At 48.1% G+C, this 20881-nt stretch overlaps 1 protein-coding gene across 5 annotated transcripts in view; it reads right to left on the bottom strand.

Moving 5' to 3' along the window:
• The window catches only part of LOC144952711 (uncharacterized), a 35409-nt gene extending 18445 nt beyond the window's left edge, over nucleotides 1–16964 (bottom strand). For 2 of the 5 annotated variants that reach the window (XR_013640674.1, XM_078883197.1), the window contains exon 1: nucleotides 3223–3555. Coding sequence is in view for 1 of the 5 variants with exons in the window: in XM_078883197.1 (XP_078739323.1) it covers nucleotides 3223–3348 (126 nt within the window). In the remaining 4 variants the exon portion in view is untranslated. Of the gene's footprint in view, nucleotides 1–3222; nucleotides 3556–11900; nucleotides 11966–16853 lie in introns of those variants that run through there. The other 3 variants (XM_078883201.1, XM_078883199.1, XM_078883202.1) reach the window with 3 other exon arrangements.
• Nucleotides 16965–20881: the final 3917 nt, after the last annotated feature.

Below are 20881 nucleotides of genomic sequence, written 5' to 3'. Positions count from 1 at the left end.
GCGCCAGGAATCGATTCTTTGAATCGCGCAAAGGAATCATCGAAGGTTGTAGATTCCTTTAGGATTGCCCTTAACATGTGGTGAGGGGGAGAGTGGTGAGTGAGGGAGAGTGGTGAGTGAGGGAGAGTGGTGAGTGAGGGAGAGTGGTGAGTGAGGGAGAGTTGTGAGTGAGGGAGAGTGGTGAGTGAGGGAGAGTGGTGAGTGAGGGAGAGTGGTGAGTGAGGGAGAGTGGTGAGTGAGGGAGAGTGGTGAGTGAGGGAGAGTGGTGAGTGAGGGAGAGTGGTGAGTGAGGGAGAGTGGTGAGTGAGGGAGAGTGGTGAGTGAGGGAGAGTGGTGAGGGGGAGAGTGGTGAGGGGGAGAGTGGTGAGGGAGAGCAGTTATAAAAGAAATAGCAACAAAAATCTAACCAGAAAACTATAGACATACATTTGGTAAAAAATGTTTTTAATATTTACATTTTTGATATTTGACACACACACTCTCAGACTCACTCTCACACTCTCAGACTCACACACACACATACACTCACTCTCTCACACACACATACACTCACTCTCACACTCACACACAAACTCACTCTCGCACTCTCAGACTCACACACACAGACTCACACACACAGACTCACTCTAACACTCAGACTCACACATACACTCGCTCTCACACTTTCAGACTCACACACACTCAGACAGACTCACACTGTCAGACTCGCACACACTCGCGGCGTTGCTCGGTGTTCGGTGGGGGGGATGTCATAAGTGGGTGTGTTTACCTTCCCCCCACCCTCCCCGATATCTTCAAACAATCGCAGAGATTCTTATCTCCGTCGAAAAGCTATGAGGTTAGTCACGCAACTTCACAGCTCAGTTAAAACATTTAAATATGTATGTTTACTATTTTGTATCACTCTTACATATTAAAAGATTACTATTTTGTATCACTCTTATATATTTAAAGATGTTAGGGATTAAGTTATGTTTGATGATAGTAAATATACACTATGCACCACGATTTTTCCCTGGGTAAAAAGTGTTATTTTTATATTGCTTATAAGCCTCCTAAGTATATAAGATGGCTATTATTCCCCATACATGTTGCTTTTGTGACCAGAACTTCATATAAAGGAAAGAATTACACAAATGCACACGTTTTCTCCTAGCAAAATAGGTCCATTTGTAAATATCACTGTCCGTGTCAAAAAAAAAAGTTTGAGGGGTAGTTTTCTCCCATTTGTAACTTTTGAGATGTCACCGTATAGAAAATAACACTTACTACCCAGGGACTAACACATGTGTAGTTTTTGGTAATATATACACAGAGACAATTTTAACCGAGAAGATGGATTCTGGCTTAGCAATCACTGGAAGGACGTAATAAACCATTTCGATACACATTAGGGTGGGTAGAATAATACATAGTGTTATATTAAAATGTATAAGGTATAGGGTGGTTTATAGCAATACAGTATGTAATTTAATGTTGGGTTTGTCTATGGCAGTATATAGTACGGTATAGACGCGTGTGATGTAAGAGAATAAAGTTTAGATGGAAGCATATTATATAATTTTTTACAACGTAGAATTTTTTATGTATTACTTACTGTTAGTAACTCAGCTTATTGTAGAGTATAGTAAGTATACTGATGATGCTATGTAGTTAATACTTTAGTTTGTTATGCAGTTTATACTTTAGTTTTTTTTTACGTGGTTGTTTAGTAACTGCAGCTACATACTATTAACATTCCTTTCCTTTGTTAATGCTACCCCCCTCCCCCCCCCCCTTTGATGCTGCTAATCCTGCATAATGCACGGGCATAGTATTGATTTGGAACCCCCCCCCGCCCACCTCCTACGCATTTTCCATATGCTGAATTCCTCTTGATATGCAAATTATTTTGTCTAGGCGCTCTTCTTCCCACCTCCCCCCCTCTAACCCAGCTTAAATATACGCTCCAAGCTTGGTGGTGTTTCATTCTTCGCCTGAGGACGGCTGCTTGCGTTGTGGCCGAAACGTCGTGAGAATTGTTTTATTATGTTTTATTTTTATTATTTTATTACTTCCCTTCTACGTGACTTTACCGAAAGAACCAAGAAGATGAATCCCTGCAGTCACGAAAGCTTTAAATCGAAATTTAACCGCCTCTACGGGGAGGGTTTCCACGTAACTTTGAGATCCTTCAACAAGCTCCGTGATAAGAAGGCTCAGCTAATCGAGTCTCTCACCTTTCTGAAGAGATGCCGCGACTCTAAGGTAATACCAAACGCATTTACACTAACATCTGCTGCTGTAACTTCTTCTAATGCGAAACGAATTCTGTCTAGAACTAGCTTAGCTCTTATCTCAGAGAAAATCAGACTTACGCGCACCGAACTAGATCAGTTAGACAAGACACTCTACAAATCACACTTATCTTTGAGTGCAACAATGTCCACATCGGATTGGGAACATGTGGAAAAAATGACTGCCTCTTCAGCTGCCGCTATGTCGACTAAATGTAAGGACAACTTGATTTCCAAATTCAACCGCCTCTCAAACAAGAAACCGGACCCACACATTGAAAAGCTAGATGTTAACAAAGTCGTAATTAATCGCAGTAACAGTCCTATTTCTGAAGGTCTGAAATCCGTTTTAGCTAAAGGACTAAACTTTGCAGTCACACCTAGACACATACCAGTTAATGATATAATTGCTCGAGTAGATGTAGCTCTCAAGGGCTTGAGTCAAATCGCTGCAGACGTAGCAAGATCTGAAATCTCTGCAACCCTCAAAAACGCTAAGATGCCAGCTAGCAACATCAGCAAAGATGAGCGTTTTGAATTAGCTCAATTAAAAAAGAGGGATGACATTGTCATCCTCTCAGCCGACAAAGGCAATGCCACTGTCATCATGGACAAAATAGAATACAACAAAATTCAAGAACTACTCAACGATGGCAGCTATACAAAAATAAAAAGAGACCCCACCAACAGCCTCGTATCCAAAACCAACAACATCATTGCTGCTTCAACCGCATTAATTGATCAGACCAAACAGTTCTCGTTGAAACCTTCTGCAGCCAGGCCACCAAGATTGTACGGCTTGCCAAAGATACATAAAGAAGATACACCTCTTCGTCCCATTGTCTCTACTATCAACTCCCCCACTTACAAACTGGCTCGTTTTTTGTCCGAAATCCTACGGCCTTTCACTGGAAAAAACACCTCTGCAGTACTAAACTCTACTGACCTGGTATCGACAATCAAGGGGATTGCCCTGTCCCCAGACGACTTGCTTGTCAGTTTTGATGTGGTTTCCTTGTTCACCAAGGTGCCTGTGCCTGACACCATCGCAATCATTGAAGACTTGGTTCATCAAGGACTGAATGCTGGGATACCCCCCCTGGTGAGACACTGCTTAACCAATACATACTTCACCTGGAATGGAACCTTCTACAAGCAAATTGAGGGCACCCCAATGGGCTCCCCCCTATCTCCGGTTGTAGCCAACATCTTCATGGAGAAATTTGAGACGGACGCCATCCAGACTGCCACTCTACGCCCGACCTTATGGAAGAGGTACGTAGACGACACTTTTGTCATCTGGCCACATGGCCGGCCTATTTCTCGACCACATCAATTCCATACACCCAGCCATCAGATTCACCATGGAAGTCGAAAATGATGGCAAGCTACCCTTTTTGGATGTCCTAATCAAAAGGAGACCTGATGGTTCAATGAGCCACTCTGTCTACAGGAAAGCCACCCATACGGATGCTTATCTAAAACCGGATTCCCACCACCATCCATCCCAGAAGAATTCCCTCATCAAGACTCTATATCATAGAGCCCAATGCATCTCCGACCATGAACACATTTCCAGTGAACTCAAACACGTACGCCAAGCTCTTAAGGCTAATGGTTACTCCGACTACACAATCCGCAAAGCCATCACTCCAACCATCAAGAAGGATCCTGTTGAGGAGCCTTTCAAGACCATCACCTTACCCTACATTGCTGGGGTCACAAAAAAGATCTCCAAAATCCTGATTAAACACAAGATCCAGGTCCGATTCAACACAGTACATAAAATCCGTGATCTGGTACCATCTGTAAAAGATGTGGTTCCAGACATACAGTACCCTGGTGTCTACAAACTAAGTTGCCTCTGTGGTAGCAGTTACATTGGGGAAACCAAACGACATGTCTCGGACCGCATCCGTGAACATAAAGCTGACCTGAAACACGGTAGGACAAACACCTCAGCCGTGGCAGATCACTGTTACAACTCAGTGGGCTCACATGACATTGACTTCTCCAAGACAGAGGTTCTCTGCAAGCCATCTGGCTATCATGAGAGATTCGTTCATGAGGCGATCCACATATACAAACACAGAGACAATTTTAACCGAGAAGATGGATTCTGGCTTAGCAATCACTGGAAGGACGTAATAAACCATTTCGATACACATTAGGGTGGGTAGAATAATACATAGTGTTATATTAAAATGTATAAGGTATAGGGTGGTTTATAGCAATACAGTATGTAATTTAATGTTGGGTTTGTCTATGGCAGTATATAGTACGGTATAGACACGTGTGATGTAAGAGAATAAAGTTTAGATGGAAGCATATTATATAATTTTTTACAACGTAGAATTTTTTATGTATTACTTACTGTTAGTAACTCAGCTTATTGTAGAGTATAGTAAGTATACTGATGATGCTATGTAGTTTATACTTTAGTTTGTTATGCAGTTTATACTTTAATTTTTTTACGTGGTTGTTTAGTAACTGCAGCTACATACTATTAACATTCCTTTCCTTTGTTAATGCTACCCCCCTCCCCCCCCCCCTTTGATGCTGCTAATCCTGCATAATGCACGGGCATAGTATTGATTTGGAACCCCCCCCGCCCACCTCCTACGCATTTTCCATATGCTGAATTCCTCTTGATATGCAAATTATTTTGTCTAGGCGCTCTTCTTCCCACCTCCCCCCCTCTAACCCAGCTTAAATATACGCTCCAAGCTTGGTGGTGTTTCATTCTTCGCCTGAGGACGGCTGCTTGCGTTGTGGCCGAAACGTCGTGAGAATTGTTTTATTATGTTTTATTTTTATTATTTTATTACTTCCCTTCTACGTGACTTTACCGAAAGAACCAAGAAGAAAAAATATATTTTTACGATTAAAATTTTGGTCACTGTCTGTGTCTCAAAAACTAAGTTTGAGGGGAATTTTCTCCCATTTGTAACTTTTGAGATGTCTGCGTATAGAAAATAACACTTACTACCCAGAGACTAACACATATGTAGTTTTGGTAAAAAAAAATGTTTACGATTAAAAGTGGTGAGTGAGGGAGAGTGGTGAGTGAGGGAGAGTGGTGAGTGAGGGAGAGTGGTGAGTGAGGGAGAGTGGTGAGTGAGGGAGAGTGGTGAGTGAGGGAGAGAGTGAGTGGTGAGAGTGAGTGGTGAGGGTGAGTGGTGAGTGGTGAGGGTGAGTGGTGAGGGTGAGTGGTGAGGGTGAGGTTGAGTGGTGAGGGTGAGTGGCGGTTGTTAGTGGTGATTAGTGAGGGGTGAGTGGTGAGGGTGAGCGTGAGTGGTGAGGGTGAGGTTGAGTGGTGAGCAGTGAGGGTGAGTGGTGATTGGTGAGGGTGTAATTGGTGAGGATGAGTGGTGAGGGTGAGTAGTGAGGGTGAGTGGTTGTTGTGAGGGTGAGTGGTTGTTGTGAGGGTGAGTGGTGAGGGTGAGTGGTAAGAGTGAGTGGTGAGGGTGAGTGACGGTTGTGAGAGGTGATTAGTGAGTGGTGAGGGTGAGTGGTGAGGGTTAGTGGTGAGCATGAGTGGTGAGGGTGAGTGTTGAGCGTGAGTGGTGAGGGTGAGTGGTGATTGTTGAGGGTGTGATTGGTGAGGATGAGTGGTGAGTAGTGAGGGTGAGTGGTGAGGGTGAGTGGTGAGTGGTGAGGGTGAGTGGCGGTTGTGAGTGGTGATTAGTGAGAGGTGAGTGGTGAGGGTGAGCGTGAGTGGTTAGGGTGAGTGGTGAGGGTGAGCGGTGAGGGTGAGCAGTGAGGGTGAGTGGTGATTGGTGAGGGTGTGATTGGTGAGGATGATTGGTGAGTGGTCAGGGTGAGTGGTGAGGGTGAGTGGTGAGCGGTGAGGGTGAGTGTTGAGGGTGAGTGGTGAGTGGTTAGGGTGAGTAGTGAGGGTGAGTGGTGAGCGTGAGTGGTGAGTGGTGAGGGAGAGTGGTGAGGGAGAGTGGTGAGGGAGAGTGGTGAGGGAGAGTAGTGAGTGGTGAGGGTGAGTGGTGAGGGTGAGTGGTGATTGGTGAGGGAGAGTGGTGAGGGAGAGTGGTGAGGGAGAGTAGTGAGGGAGAGTGGTGAGGGAGAGTGGTGAGGGAGAGTGGTGAGGGTGAGTAGCGAGTGGTGAGGGTGAGTGGTAAGTGGTGAGGGTGAGTGGTAATTGGTGAGGGTGAGTGGTGAGGGTGAGTGGGGAGGGTGAGTGGCGGTTGTTAGTGGTGATTAGTGAGGGGTGAGTGGTGAGGGTGAGCGTGAGTGGTGAGGTTGAGTGGTGAGCAGTGAGGGTGAGTGGTGATTGGTGAGGATGAGTGGTGAGGGTGAGTAGTGAGGGTGAGTGGTTGTTGTGAGGGTGAGTGGTTGTTGTGAGGGTGCGTGGTGAGGGTGAGTGGTAAGAGTGAGTGGTGAGGGTGAGTGACGGTTGTGAGAGGTGATTAGTGAGTGGTGAGGGTTAGTGGTGAGCATGAGTGGTGAGGGTGAGTGTTGAGCGTGAGTGGTGAGGGTGAGTGGTGATTGTTGAGGGTGTGATTGGTGAGGATGAGTGGTGAGTAGTGAGGGTGAGGGTGAGTGGTGAGTGGTGAGGGTGAGTGGCGGTTGTGAGTGGTGATTAGTGAGGGGTGAGTGGTGAGGGTGAGCGTGAGTGGTTAGGGTGAGTGGTGAGGGTGAGCGGTGAGGGTGAGCAGTGAGGGTGAGTGGTGATTGGTGAGGGTGTGATTGGTGAGGATGATTGATGAGTGGTCAGGGTGAGTGGTGAGGGTGAGTGGTGAGCGGTGAGAGTGAGTGTTGAGGGTGAGTGGTGAGTGGTTAGGGTGAGTAGTGAGGGTGAGTGGTGAGCGTGAGTGGTGAGTGGTGAGGGAGAGTGGTGAGGGAGAGTGGTGAGGGAGAGTGGTGAGGGAGAGTAGTGAGTGGTGAGGGGTGAGGGTGAGTGGTGATTGGTGAGGGAGAGTGGTGAGGGAGAGTGGTGAGGGAGAGTAGTGAGGGAGAGTGGTGAGGGAGAGTGGTGAGGGAGAGTGGTGAGGGTGAGTAGCGAGTGGTGAGGGTGAGTGGTAAGTGGTGAGGGTGAGTGGTAATTGGTGAGGGTGAGTGGTGAGGGTGAGTGGGGAGGGTGAGTGGCGGTTGTTAGTGGTGATTAGTGAGGGGTGAGTGGTGAGGGTGAGCGTGAGTGGTGAGGTTGAGTGGTGAGCAGTGAGGGTGAGTGGTGATTGGTGAGGATGAGTGGTGAGGGTGAGTAGTGAGGGTGAGTGGTTGTTGTGAGGGTGAGTGGTTGTTGTGAGGGTGCGTGGTGAGGGTGAGTGGTAAGAGTGAGTGGTGAGGGTGAGTGACGGTTGTGAGAGGTGATTAGTGAGTGGTGAGGGTGAGTGGTGAGGGTTAGTGGTGAGGGTTAGTGGTGAGGGTGAGTGGCGGTTGTGAGTGGTGATTAGTGAGGGGTGAGTGGTGAGGGTGAGCGTGAGTGGTGAGGGTGAGTGGTGAGGGTGAGCGGTGAGGGTGAGCAGTGAGTGTGGGTGGTGATTGGTGAGGATGTGATTGGTGATGAGTGGTGAGTGGTCAGGGTGAGTGGTGAGCGGTGAGGGTGAGTGTTGAGGGTGAGTGGTGAGCGGTGAGGGTGAGTGTTGAGGGTGAGTGGTGAGTGGTGAGGGTGAGTGGTGAGCATGAGTGGTGAGGGTGAGTGTTGAGCGTGAGTGGTGAGGGTGAGTGGTGATTGTTGAGGGTGTGAATGGTGAGGATGAGTGGTGAGTGGTCAGGGTGAGTGGTGAGGGTGAGTGGTGAGGGTGAGTGGTGAGAGGTGAGTGTTGAGGGTGAGTGGTGAGTAGTGAGTGTGAGTGGTGAGCGTGACTGGTGAGTGGTGAGGGAGAGTGGTGAGGGAGAGTGGTGAGGGTGAATGGTGAGGGTGAGTGGTGAGTGGTGAGGGTGAGTGGCAAGTGGTGAGGGTGAGTGGTGATTGGTGAGGGTGTGATTGGTGAGGATTAGTGGTGAGGGTGAGTAGTGAGGGTGAGTGCTGAGCGGTGAGTGTGAGTGGTTGTTGTGAGGGTGAGTGGTGAGAGTGAGTGGTGAGGGTGAGTGGTGAGGGTGAGTGGTGATTGTTGAGGGTGTGATTGGTGAGGATGAGTGGTGAGTAGTGAGGGTGAGTGGTGACGGTGAGTGGTGAGGGTGAGTGTTGAGGGTGAGTGGTGAGTGGTGAGGGTGAGTTGAGTTGCGGTTGTGAGTGGTGATGGGTGAGTGGTGAGCGGTGAGGGGTGAGTGGTGAGGCTGAGTGGTGAGGGTGAGTGGTGAGGGTGAGTGGTGAGAGAGTGGTTAGTTTTGAGGGTGAGTGGTGAGGTTGAGTGGTGAGGGTTAGTGGAGAGTGGTGAGTGGTGATTGGTCAGTGGTGATTGGTGAGGATGAATGGTGAGTAGTGAGGGTGAAGTTGAGTGGTGAGGGTGAGTGGTGGTTGTGACGGTGAGTGGTGAGGGTGAGTGGTGAGGGTGAGTGGTGAGGCTGAATGGTGAGGGTGAATGGTGAGAGTGAGTGGTGAGTGGTGAGGGAGAGTGGTGAGTGAGAGTGGTGAGGGTTAGTGGTGAGGGTTAGTGGTGAGAGTGAGTGGTGAGGGTGAGTGGTGATTGGTGAGTGGTGAGGGTGAGTGGTGAGGGTGAGTGGTGAGGGTTAGTGGTGAGGGAGATTGGTGAGGGAGGTTGGTGAGTGGTGAGTTGTGAGGGTGAATGGTCAATAGTGAGTGGGAGTGGTGAGTAGTGAGGATGAGTGGTAAGGGTGAGTTGTGAGTGGTGAATGGTGAGGGTGAATGATGAGTACAGTCAATATGCACTGCTGTTATCATACCAGGTACCACCACCACAATATGTACTCCTCTCATCATAGCAGATACCATCACAGCAGTATGCACTGCTGTAATCATAGCAGGTTCCACCACAATATGCACTGCTGTCATCATAACAGGTACCAACACAGCAGTATGCACTGCTGTAGTGATAGCAGGTACGACCTCAGTCGGTATACACTGCTGTAGCGATAGTAGATACTACTATCGAGTTGGTAGATACCGCTATAGTAAATACTAAAACAGTCGGTATATACCGCTACAGTCAGTCAATACTGCTACAGTCAGTATATACTACTATACAGTCAGTACATACTACCACGGTGAGTAGCTACTAGAGTCAGTAGATACTATTATAGAGTGAGTAGATACTGCTATAGATTTTGTAGTTACTACTATAGTCAGTGGATACAACTATAGAGTCAGCAGATACTATACAGTTAGTCGTTACGAGTATATAGTCGGTAGATACTACTGTAGGCCCAGTAAATACTACTATGGTCAGTAGTTATTACAGTCACTAAATACTACTACACAGTCAGTAGCTACTACTGGCTCAGTAGATACTACGGTACAGTCAGTAGATACTACTACAGAGTCAATAGATACCACTTCCTCTGTTGTATGTAAGGTGTTGTTAGTATATATACCTACGAGGGGTAAAGATATGTTTTGAGGGGAGGGGGGGAGACCGCAATTTTCGGAAACCTTTTGACATCAACTATTTACCCCACACTTTCTACAACTTTTTGGACTTGTGAAAGCCTCTTATATATTTGTTGGTGGAGAAATGTACAAACAGCCAACCGGGCTTTGACAATACCTTAGTATCTGTGTATATATATGTAAGGTTTTTAAGAAATATATTTTTCACCCGGGCAAAGCCGGGTACTTCCGCTAGTCTTATATATAAAAGTCTCCGCGTGCTTGCTATTGCGGGGGATTTGGCTCTCGGACGGTGGGGTTTAAGACCGAAATAATTTGGCAGCCGGCATGCCCTAAGCCCCATGGTGGGAATAGGCTATTCCGTTTTCACGTCCGTAAATTTAAAAGTCGTTTAATTAACGAATTAGTGCCATTCTGATTTTAATTATTTACTTATTGCGCGACATCGACCGTACCAACTCACAATTGCGTGGGGGGGGGGGGCGGACCCTGCCAAGTGAAGCGCGTTCGCTCCAGCTCACGGGGACATTTTATTTTACGTGTTTAACATGGAATAAATATACAAATCACGCTGCCCATTTCTCTTCACAGTGTGATGTCCTCTTCCCTACCCCACCCCAATGCGTGCAGTCACTACTATAAAGTCCTTAGATATGAATTTAATATTATTAAAGCGCATACATAGTATTATTCTGGCGAGGGCGGGGGGATGGTGGGGGGGGGCGGGAGTAGCGGCCCAGCCCGCAGCCTGGCAATGTCTCACCTCCTCCGGCTTGCCAATCTAGGCGAGGCCGCGGGCTCTGCACGGGACGACGCGTCACCACGCCAATGTCAAGTACAATTTTATTGCATCTTTCGCTAAGAACTGAAGGTTTATTGTTTACTATTATTAAACAAATACGTTTACAAATATTACAATGATAATGTTTGTGTGCATGTGAGTCGATGGGTTTCTATGTGTGTGGCTCCATGTCTGTGTGTAAGTCCATGTGTGTCTGTCTTTTTCAAACGGACAACGCCCCATGTGTGCGTACGTACAAGTGTTTGTGTGTGTGTGTGTCAGTCCATTTGTGCGCGTATCAGTCACTGTGTGTGTCTAAGTGAATCCGTGTGCATGAGTCGATGTGCGTGCAAGTCAATGTGCGTTTTTGTGGCTGTGTGTCAGTCGATGTGTGTGTTAATCCACGTGTGTGTATCTAAAGTAGATGTCTGTGTGTCACAGTCCATATGTCTGTGTGTGTGTAGGGCAATGTGTGTGTCAGTCCACGTATGTCTGTGTGTGAGTCGATGTGTGTGTGTGAGTCGCTGTATGTGTGTACATCGATATATGTGTATGCAACTCCATGTGTGTGTATCTAAAGTGCATGTCTATGCGTGTGTGAGTCCATATGTGTGTGTGTAAGTCCATGTGTGTGTGGCTCCATGTCAGTCAGTGTAAGTCCATTTATTTGCATGTCTGTAGGTCCATGTGTGCGTGTGACTGAATGTGCTTTATTGACCTGCTCAAGGCCTATGATACCATCAGTAGGCTTGGCCTCTGGGTTGTTCTTCATGCTTTCGGAGTCCCTGACCAGCTGCGCATGATCATCAAAGATCTTCATGATGGTGAACGGACACGGGTAAAACTACCTGCCTAGGAGTCAAGAGCCATTCCCTGTACACCTTGGGGTGTGACAGGGATGTTCTCTGGCTCCCTCATTATTTAACATATCACGTAGTTCGTCAAGCCTTCAATGGCTGTACCTGAGGAATTACCATATGGTACAGAAACAATGGGAGGCTGATCAATGCCCGGGTGCGGTCAAGGGATGACTCCCTATTGCTCAACCATGTTAGGTATGCCGATTCTCTGGTCATTGCTGCTCACTCAGAAGAGGAGTTGGAGGCACTGCTGCTGAACTTGGAGCTTGCCACTAAGAGGTGGGGCCTTACCATCAGCCCCACCAAAACTAAGCACCTGCCTGGGTATTTTGTACCATCGAACAATCCACCCCCACAACTCACAATTGGTGATGCGGCAGTTGTGGAGAGATTGCCGGGATTCCCATACCTGCCCAGTGTGCTCATGACTGGCTCCGGTTTAACAGCAGAGGTCTCACTCCAAATCAGTCGAGCACCATTATCTTTTCATCGGTTGCGTTACGCTGTGTGGAACATACCTGGTCTGTTACTCCGCACGAAGCTTTAGGTCTTCTCGGCCACGGTAATTCCCTCCCTTCTCTACGCTTGCAAAACGTGCACCCCCCTAATGGAACATCTTCGCCGGTTAGAAACATTTAGGCTGGCCTGCTAACGATCCATCTTGGGTTTAACCTTATATGTGTGTATGTCTAAGTCAATGTGTTTCTATGTGTGTGGGTCAATGTCTGTGTGTAAGTCCATGTGTGTGTCTGCCTTTTTCGCCCGAGCAACGCCGGGTACTTACCGCTAGTCTTGTATATAAAAGTCTCCGCGCGCTTGCGATTGCGGGGGATTTGGCTCTCGGACGGTGGGGTTTAAGACCGAAATAATTTGGCAGCCGGCACGCCCTAAGCCCCATGGTGGGAATAGGCTATTCCGTTTTCACGTCCGTAAATTTAAAAGTCGTTTAATTAACGAATTAGTGCCATTCTTATTTTAATTATTTACTTATTGCGCGACATCGACCGTACCAACTCACAATTGCGTGGGGGGGGGGGGGCGGACCCTGCCAAGTGAAGCGCGTTCGCTCCAGCTCACGGGGACATTTTATTTTACGTGTTTAACATGGAATAAATATACAAATCACGCTGCCCATTTCTCTTCACAGTGTGATGTCCTCTTCCCTACCCCACCCCAATGCGTGCAGTCACTACTATAAAGTCCTTAGATATGAATTTAATATTATTAAAGCGCATACATAGTATTATTCTGGCGAGGGCGGGGGGATGGTAGGGGGGGGGGCGGGAGTAGCGGCCCAGCCCGCAGCCTGGCAATGTCTCACCTCCTCCGGCTTGCCAATCTAGGCGAGGCAGCGGGCTCTGCACAGGACGACGCGTCACCACGCCAATGTCAAGTACAATTTTATTGCATCTTTCGCTAAGAACTGAAGGTTTATTGTTTACTATTATTAAACAAATAAGTTTACAAATATTACAATGATAATGTTTGTGTGCATGTGAGTCGATGGGTTTCTATGTGTGTGGCTCCATGTCTGTGTGTAAGTCCATGTGTGTGTCTGTCTTTTTCAAACGGACAACGCCCCATGTGTGCGTACGTACAAGTGTTTGTGTGTGTGTGTGTCAGTCCATTTGTGCGCGTATCAGTCGCTGTGTGTGTGTGTGTCTAAGTGAATCCGTGTGTATGAGTCGATGTGCGTGCAAGTCAATGTGCGTTTGTGTGGCTGTGTGTCAGTCGATGTGTGTGTGTTAATCCACGTGTGTGTATCTAAAGTAGATGTCTGTGTGTCACAGTCCATATGTCTATGTGTGTGTAGGGCAATGTGTGTGTCAGTCCACGTATGTCTGTGTGTGAGTCGCTGTGTGTGTGTGTGAGTCGCTGTGTGTGTGTGTGAGTCGCTGTATGTGTGTACATCGATATATGTGTATGTAACTCCATGTGTGTGTATCTAAAGTGCATGTCTATGCGTGTGTGAGTCCATATGTGTGTGTGTAAGTCCATGTGTGTGTGGCTCCATGTCAGTCAGTGTTAAGTCCATTTATTTGCGTGTCTGTAGGTCCATGTGTGCGTGTGACTGAATGTGCTTTATTGACCTGCTCAAGGCCTATGATACCATCAGTAGGAGTGGCCTCTGGGTTGTTCTTCATGCTTTCGGAGTCCCTGACCAGCTGCTCATGATCATCAAAGATCTTCATGATGGTGAACGGACACAGGTAAAACTACCTGCCTAGGAGTCAGAGCCATTCCCTGTACACCTTGGGGTGTGACAGGGATGTTCTCTGGCTCCCTCATTATTTAGCATATCTTTTGACCACGTAGTTCGTCAAGCCTTCAATGGCTGTACCTGAGGAATTACCATATGGTACAGAAACAATGGGAGGCTGATCAATGCCCGGGTGCGGTCAAGGGATGACTCCCTATTGCTCAACCATGTTAGGTATGCCGATTCTCTGGTCATTGCTGCTCACTCAGAAGAGGAGTTGGAGGCACTGCTGCTGAACTTGGAGCTTGCCACTAAGAGGTGGGGCCTTACCATCAGCCCCACCAAAACTAAGCACCTGCCTGGGTATTTTGTACCATCGAACAATCCACCCCCACAACTCACAATTGGTGATGCGGCAGTTGTGGAGAGATTGCCGAGATTCCCATACCTGCCCAGTGTGCTCATGACTGGCTCCGGTTTAACAGCAGAGGTCTCACTCCAAATCAGTCGAGCACCATTATCTTTTCATCGGTTGCGTTACGCTGTGTGGAACATACCTGGTCTGTTACTCCGCACGAAGCTTTAGGTCTTCTCGGCCACGGTAATTCCCTCCCTTCTCTACGCTTGCAAAACGTGCACCCCCCTAATGGAACATCTTCGCCGGTTAGAAACATTTAGGCTGGCCTGCTAACGATCCATCTTGGGATTAACCATATATGTGTGTATGTCTAAGTCAATGTGTTTCTATGTGTGTGGGTCAATGTCTGTGTGTAAGTCCATGTGTGTGTCTGCCTTTTTCGCCCGAGCAACGCCGGGTACTTACCTCTAGTATGATAATAAAACTATTTTGATTAAAGAAGAAAAGACTTCGGCAATAAGACAGGTGTTAAGATCAGAATCTTTAAAATTAGTCTGCTGGAGGAATGTCACAGATGTCCAGTCGAAGCGGGTCAGAAAAAACAAACATGGTTGGCTACGTACAGTGTGAAAAAAGTTCAACTAACATACAAAAAATCATAGGAGTGCAAAATAGATGAAAGGTAAGCAATTCACAAAAAATGTATAGAAATGAATAAATAACATAGTCCAATTTTCAAAGAGATACAATTGCAAGGCAGAATTAAGTCTCATGATATTGTCTTTTCTGACATCAAGGTACTCTGCAAACCTTCTGGCTACCTTTTTTTCTTCTTCTTGGTTCTTTCGGTAAAGTCACGTAGAAGGGAAATAATTAAATAATAAAAATACAACATAATAAAATCATTCTCACGACGTTTCGGCCACAACGCAAGCAGCCGTCCTCTGCCTACCATCAAAGGTTTGTACACGAAGCCATCTAGATATACAAACACAGACATAACTTCAACCGTGATGATGGGTACAAACTGAGTAATCATTGGAAAGATGTTATTAACCACGTAAAAATATTCAACTACACATATTTGTACCATGTTATTTGACAGGTACTTTTCTACTTTACCGAGTGTTGACATCCCCAGCGTTTAACAGTACTGCTTTTTTGTATTTGGATTCTCAACCAACACCGGTTTAGGTCAAGGTACACCGATTGTTCTCTTGCACAGGACGACGTTCGCCAATTTCTCTTGTAACCCCGCCCACCACCCCCACGCTCCACCACCCCCACGCTCAATTCCCTGGTTACCACATTCAGATAAGCCCCTCCCCCCTTAACTTACATTTAAAAGGCTGGTCCTTTGGAATTTTGACTCACTTGATGCAGTAAATTTAGCTGTGACGGTCCCACCTGATGGCGGAGACTTGTGTTGCCTCCGAAACGTCGTTATTTATTATTTATTTCTATTATTTCTTCTATTAATTTTATTTTTTTATCTACGTGACTTTACCGAAAAAGCCTAAGAGTATAGCATTAAGTCTGCATTAACCACACATTCTTGTGGTATATTTTAACTCAAACATAAAGTCTGTATCATCCACATGATATTTTTATTTACAAGGACATTTTGTACGTATATTTGCTCTTTATTTGACTTGTTATTAAACCATTGGACAATCCGAAAAATCTGCGACGTTCAGCTGATTGTCGATGTGAGTATGTGGGTCTCTGTGCGAGTCTAGGGGTTTCCGAGATGTCACTGCCCAAAGGTTTGGAACCACGTATCGTCTTTTGGCATCTCAATGCTGCCATTTGTAACCTCATTTAAACTGGCTATTATTAAAACTACTAAAGTTTGAGTGGGAATGTAATTTTACAAAAGAATTGCTATTAAGTTTGTTTTGTAAACCTGTAATTTTGGAATGCGTTGATGTATGCCCGCCAAGTCGCCCTTAAAAAATGCGTCTAAGCTCAATGGGTGTTACTCGTGAAATTAACTTCTGATTGTGAGTGGGCCAGTGAGTGTGGGTGAGTGGGAAGGCGAGTGAGCGGGCGAGTGAGTGTGTGAAGAGGTGTGTGAGGAGGTGAGTGTGCTTGTGTGGGCGAATGGATGGATGAGTGAGTGGGAGAGTGGATGGATGAGTAGATGAGTGGACAGATAAGTGAGTGGGCCAGTGAGTGAGCTTAATTATTATTACGGTAAATCATTTTATGTCTGTCGGCTCAGTCGCACTTGAAAATAAGCTACTTAGTTCAATGGACTTCACTTGGGAAATACACTTCTGGACTGGTATCGTTCAAATATTGCAATGCTGAACAAATGCCTTCCAGTTTACTCAATACGCAAATAAGCTTCGCCCCTCCCCCCGAGACTGCCAAACCAACTCGGCAGGACGCTCCTGAACTGAAGTATAGAGACTCAGTGTGATAAAGCACTCGAGTGTGCACCACCCTGGCGAGATTTTCACTACATCGCCCGGTATACAAGAGGTCGTGGGTTGGATCCCGACGCTTGTTTATTTGGAGTCTGCTTGTCTCTCTTTCTGCGTGGTCGCATTTAGAGCATTTGGCTGCTGTAAATTTCCACACAAGCCACTTCGATGTGGGCAGGTCACTTCTGAAAGAGATATATAGCTCAAAATAGTAGAAATATATTTTTTAAGAACATGGTTTTAAAGTAGTCAGCCAGGTGAGGACAAATACAAATAAACAAAACTTAAAGCAAATACAATCAGGCGATGGCAGGAGGCAAGGCCAGCATGGCTAGGCCGCACTCTGTAACGTTCCAACCTGGACATCGATCTCATACTCGCTGCTACACTCAGTGATATCCCGAGAACAATAGAAGCGAGGCTGTACCTACATAGACAACACCACCATCAAAAGACCACGACCACCACGACGTGAGCGTCTCACCTCAGATCTCAGTTGAGTTGCGAGTAGCTTTGCGGGATTTTGTGACGTCACGCGGAATCACGCGGCGGTGGAGATGACATGACGTCACTTAGCAAGTTAACCACCTCCCACTGAATCAGTTATGTTAATGAGCCAGGCCCTGACATTGAGTGATTGGGCGTGGCTACTTAACCGGACACAATGGATATATGCCATTTATTAAGCAGGCCCTTATGGGGAGTGATTGCGCGTGGCTTTGCTTGATTTTTATTTTACTGGTGACATGACGTTGATAGCGAGGTACACACCCCTTGGCGTCTCGCGATGATGACGTCACGTGGAGTGGTAAAGTGAGAGGGCGAGCACGGTGAGGAGTGGGATTAGAGTTTAAGTTTATTTAGATTCCTTTTAAATGTCTTCCTCTGTTGCACAGGTATCCCTTGGGTGGGTAAGATCAGCTACAACAAGAACGTGAGCATTATTGCGTGTGTGTACACTGTGTGTGACACCACTATCCTCATAAGCATCAACATCGGAGCCATCATCATCCTAAGTGTAGGGCTTGAGTTAGCGCGCCACGCATCCCCCGCCTCTGTTGCTATGTAGGAAAGCACAGTACAGTGGGGTGAAGTGAGGTAATGCTTGTTGTTGTGGTCTTGGGCGAAGTGGGTCGTTGGGTGTTGAGACACTCACCCTTACTATTCACCACTCACCCTCACCACTCACCCTCAACATCAACACTCACCATCACCACAAATCCTAACCACTCACCCTCACTACTCACCACTCATCCTCACCAATCACACCCTCAACAATCACCACTCACCCTCACCACTCACCATCACTACTCATCCTCACCACTCATCCTCACCAATCACACCCTCACCAATCACCACTCACCCTCACTGCTCACCCTCAACACTCACCCTCACCACTCAACCTCACTAATCACCACTCACAACCGCCACGCACCCTCCCCACTCACTACTCACCACTCATCCTCACCAATCACACCCTCACCAATCACCACTCACCCTCACCACTCACTACTCACCCTCACCACTCACCCTCACCACTCTCCCTCACCATTCTCCCTCACCACTCTCCCTCACCACTCACCACTCACGCTCACTACTCACCCTAACCACTCACCCTCAATACTCACCCTCACCGCTCACCACTCACCATCACCATCACCCTGACCACTCACCACTCATCCTCACCAATCACCACTCACTGCTCACCCTCACCACTCACGCTCACCCTCACCACTCACCCTCACCACTCACTACTCACCCTCACCACTCTCCCTCACCATTCATCAGTCACGCTCACCACTCACGCTCACTACTCACCCTAACCACTCACCCTCACTACTCACCCTCACCACTCACCCTCATCATTCACCCTCAAAACTAACCACTCTCACCACTCACCACTCATGCTCACCACTCACCCCTCACCGCTCACCACTCACCCATCACAACTGCCACTCACCCTCACCACTCACCCTCACCGCTCACCACTCACCCTGACCACTCACCACTCATCCTCACCAATCACACCCTCACTGCTCACCCTCATCACTTATGCTCACCCTCACCACTCACCCCTCACTAATCACCACTCACCCACCCCACTCACCCTTACTACTCACCACTCACCCTCACCATCTCCACTCACCCTCACCACTCACCGTCACAACCACCCCTCACCACTCAACCTCACTACTCACCATTCATCTTGACCAATCACCACTGACCAATCACCACTCTCCACTAACCCTCACCACTCAACCTCACCACTCACCCTCAAAACTAACCACTCTCTCACCACTCAGCACTCACCCTCACCACTCATGCTCACCACTCACCCCTCACCGCTCACCACTCACCCATCACAACTCACAACTGCCACTCACCCTCACCACTCACCACTCACGCTCACCACTCAGCACTCACCGCTCACAACTGCCACTCACCCTCACCACTCACCCTTACAACAACCACTCACCTTCACCGCTCACCACTCACCCTGACCACTCACCACTCATCCTCACCAATCACACCCTTACCCTCACTGCTTACCCTCACCACTCACGATCACCACTCACCCCTCTCTAATCACCACTCACAACCGCCACTCACCCTCACCACTCACCCTCAACACTCACCCTCACGACTCACCCTCACTACTCACCACTCATCCTCACCAATCACCACTCACCACTTTCCACTCACCCTCACCACTCACTACTCACCCTCACCCTCACCATTCACCCTCACCACTCTCCCTCACCATTCACCAGTCACGCTCACCACTCACCCTAACCACTCACCCTCACTACTCACCCTCATCACTCACCCTCATCATTCACCCTCAAAACTAACCACTCTCACCACTCAGCACTCACCCTCACCACTCACCCCTCACCGCTCACCACTCACCCATCACAACTCACAACTGCCACTCACTCTCACCACTCACCCTCACCACTCACCCTTACAACAACCACTCGCCCTCACCGCTCACCACTCACCCTGACCACTCACCACTCATCCTCACCAATCACACCCTCACTGCTCACCCTCATCACTTATGCTCACCCTCATCACTCACCCCTCACTAATCACCACTCACAACCGCCACTCACCCTCACCACTCACCCTCACCACTCACCCTCACCACAAACCTTAACCACTCACCCTCACCACTAACCCTCACCACTCACCCTTACTACTCACCCTCACCACTAACCCTCACCACTACTACTCACCACTCTTCCTCACCACTCACCTCTCACCACTCACCCTCACTACTGACCACTCACCCTCACCACTAACCCTGACCCCTCCCCAATGACTACTCACCCTCCCCACTCACCACTCACCCTTCCTACTCACCACTCAACCTCACCACTCACCCTCACCATTCACCCTCACCACTCTCCCTCACCATTCACGCTCACTACTCACCCTAACCACTCACCCTCACTACTCACCCTCACCACTCACCCTCAAAACTAACCACTCTCTCACCACTCAGCACTCACCCTCACCACTCATGCTCACCACTCACCCCTCACCGCTCACCACTCACCCATCACAACTGCCACTCACCCTCACCACTCAACCTCACCACTCACCCTTACAACAACCACTCACCCTCACCGCTCATCCTCACCAATCACACCCTCACTGCTCACCCTCATCACTTACGCTCACCCTCACCACTCACCCCTCACTAATCACCACTCACAACCGCCACTCACCCACCCCACTCACCCTCACTACTCACCACTCATCCTCACGCTGACTACTCACCACTCATCCTCACCAATCACCACTCACCCTCACTGCTCACCCTCACCACTCACTACTCACCCTCACCACTCACGCTCACCCCTCACCACTCACAACCGCCACTCACCCTCACAACCGCCACTCACCCTCACCACTCACCCTCACCACTCACTACTCACCCTCACCACTCACCATCACCACAAACCCTAACCACTCACCCTCACCACTCACCCTCACCGCTAACCCTCACCACTACTACTCACCACTCTTCCTCACCACTCACCCTTACCACTCACCACTCACCCCTCACCCTCACTACTGACCACTCACCCTCACCATCACCACTCACCCTCACCACTAACCCTGACCCCTCACCAATGACTACTCACCCTCCCCACTCACCCTTCCTACTCACCACTGACCCTTACCCTCACCACTCACCCCTAACCACTCACCCTCACTACTCACCATCACCACTTACCCTCACCACTCACCCTACCTACTAAGCCTCACCACTCACCCTTACTATTCACCACTCACCCTCACCACTCACCCTCAACATCAACACTCACCACTCACGCTCACCAGAGAATCGATTCTTGGCGCGGTCGGGTTTAAACTTAATTACACAGTTGTATTTTAAATGTATTTTTCCCCCGGGCAACGCTGGGTATATCGAGTTTATAGCTCAAAGTCCTCGCCTGACACGTGAGGGGTGTCGAGGCCTAGTACCATGCAGAGCCTCCG

Source organism: Lampetra fluviatilis, chromosome 69 (genome assembly GCF_964198595.1).
Source record: "Lampetra fluviatilis chromosome 69, kcLamFluv1.1, whole genome shotgun sequence".
In the NCBI taxonomy this organism is placed as follows: Eukaryota; Metazoa; Chordata; class Hyperoartia; order Petromyzontiformes; family Petromyzontidae; genus Lampetra; species Lampetra fluviatilis.
Note: the sequence above shows the minus strand (reverse complement) of the source record. Positions and strands in the feature narration are given on the sequence as shown.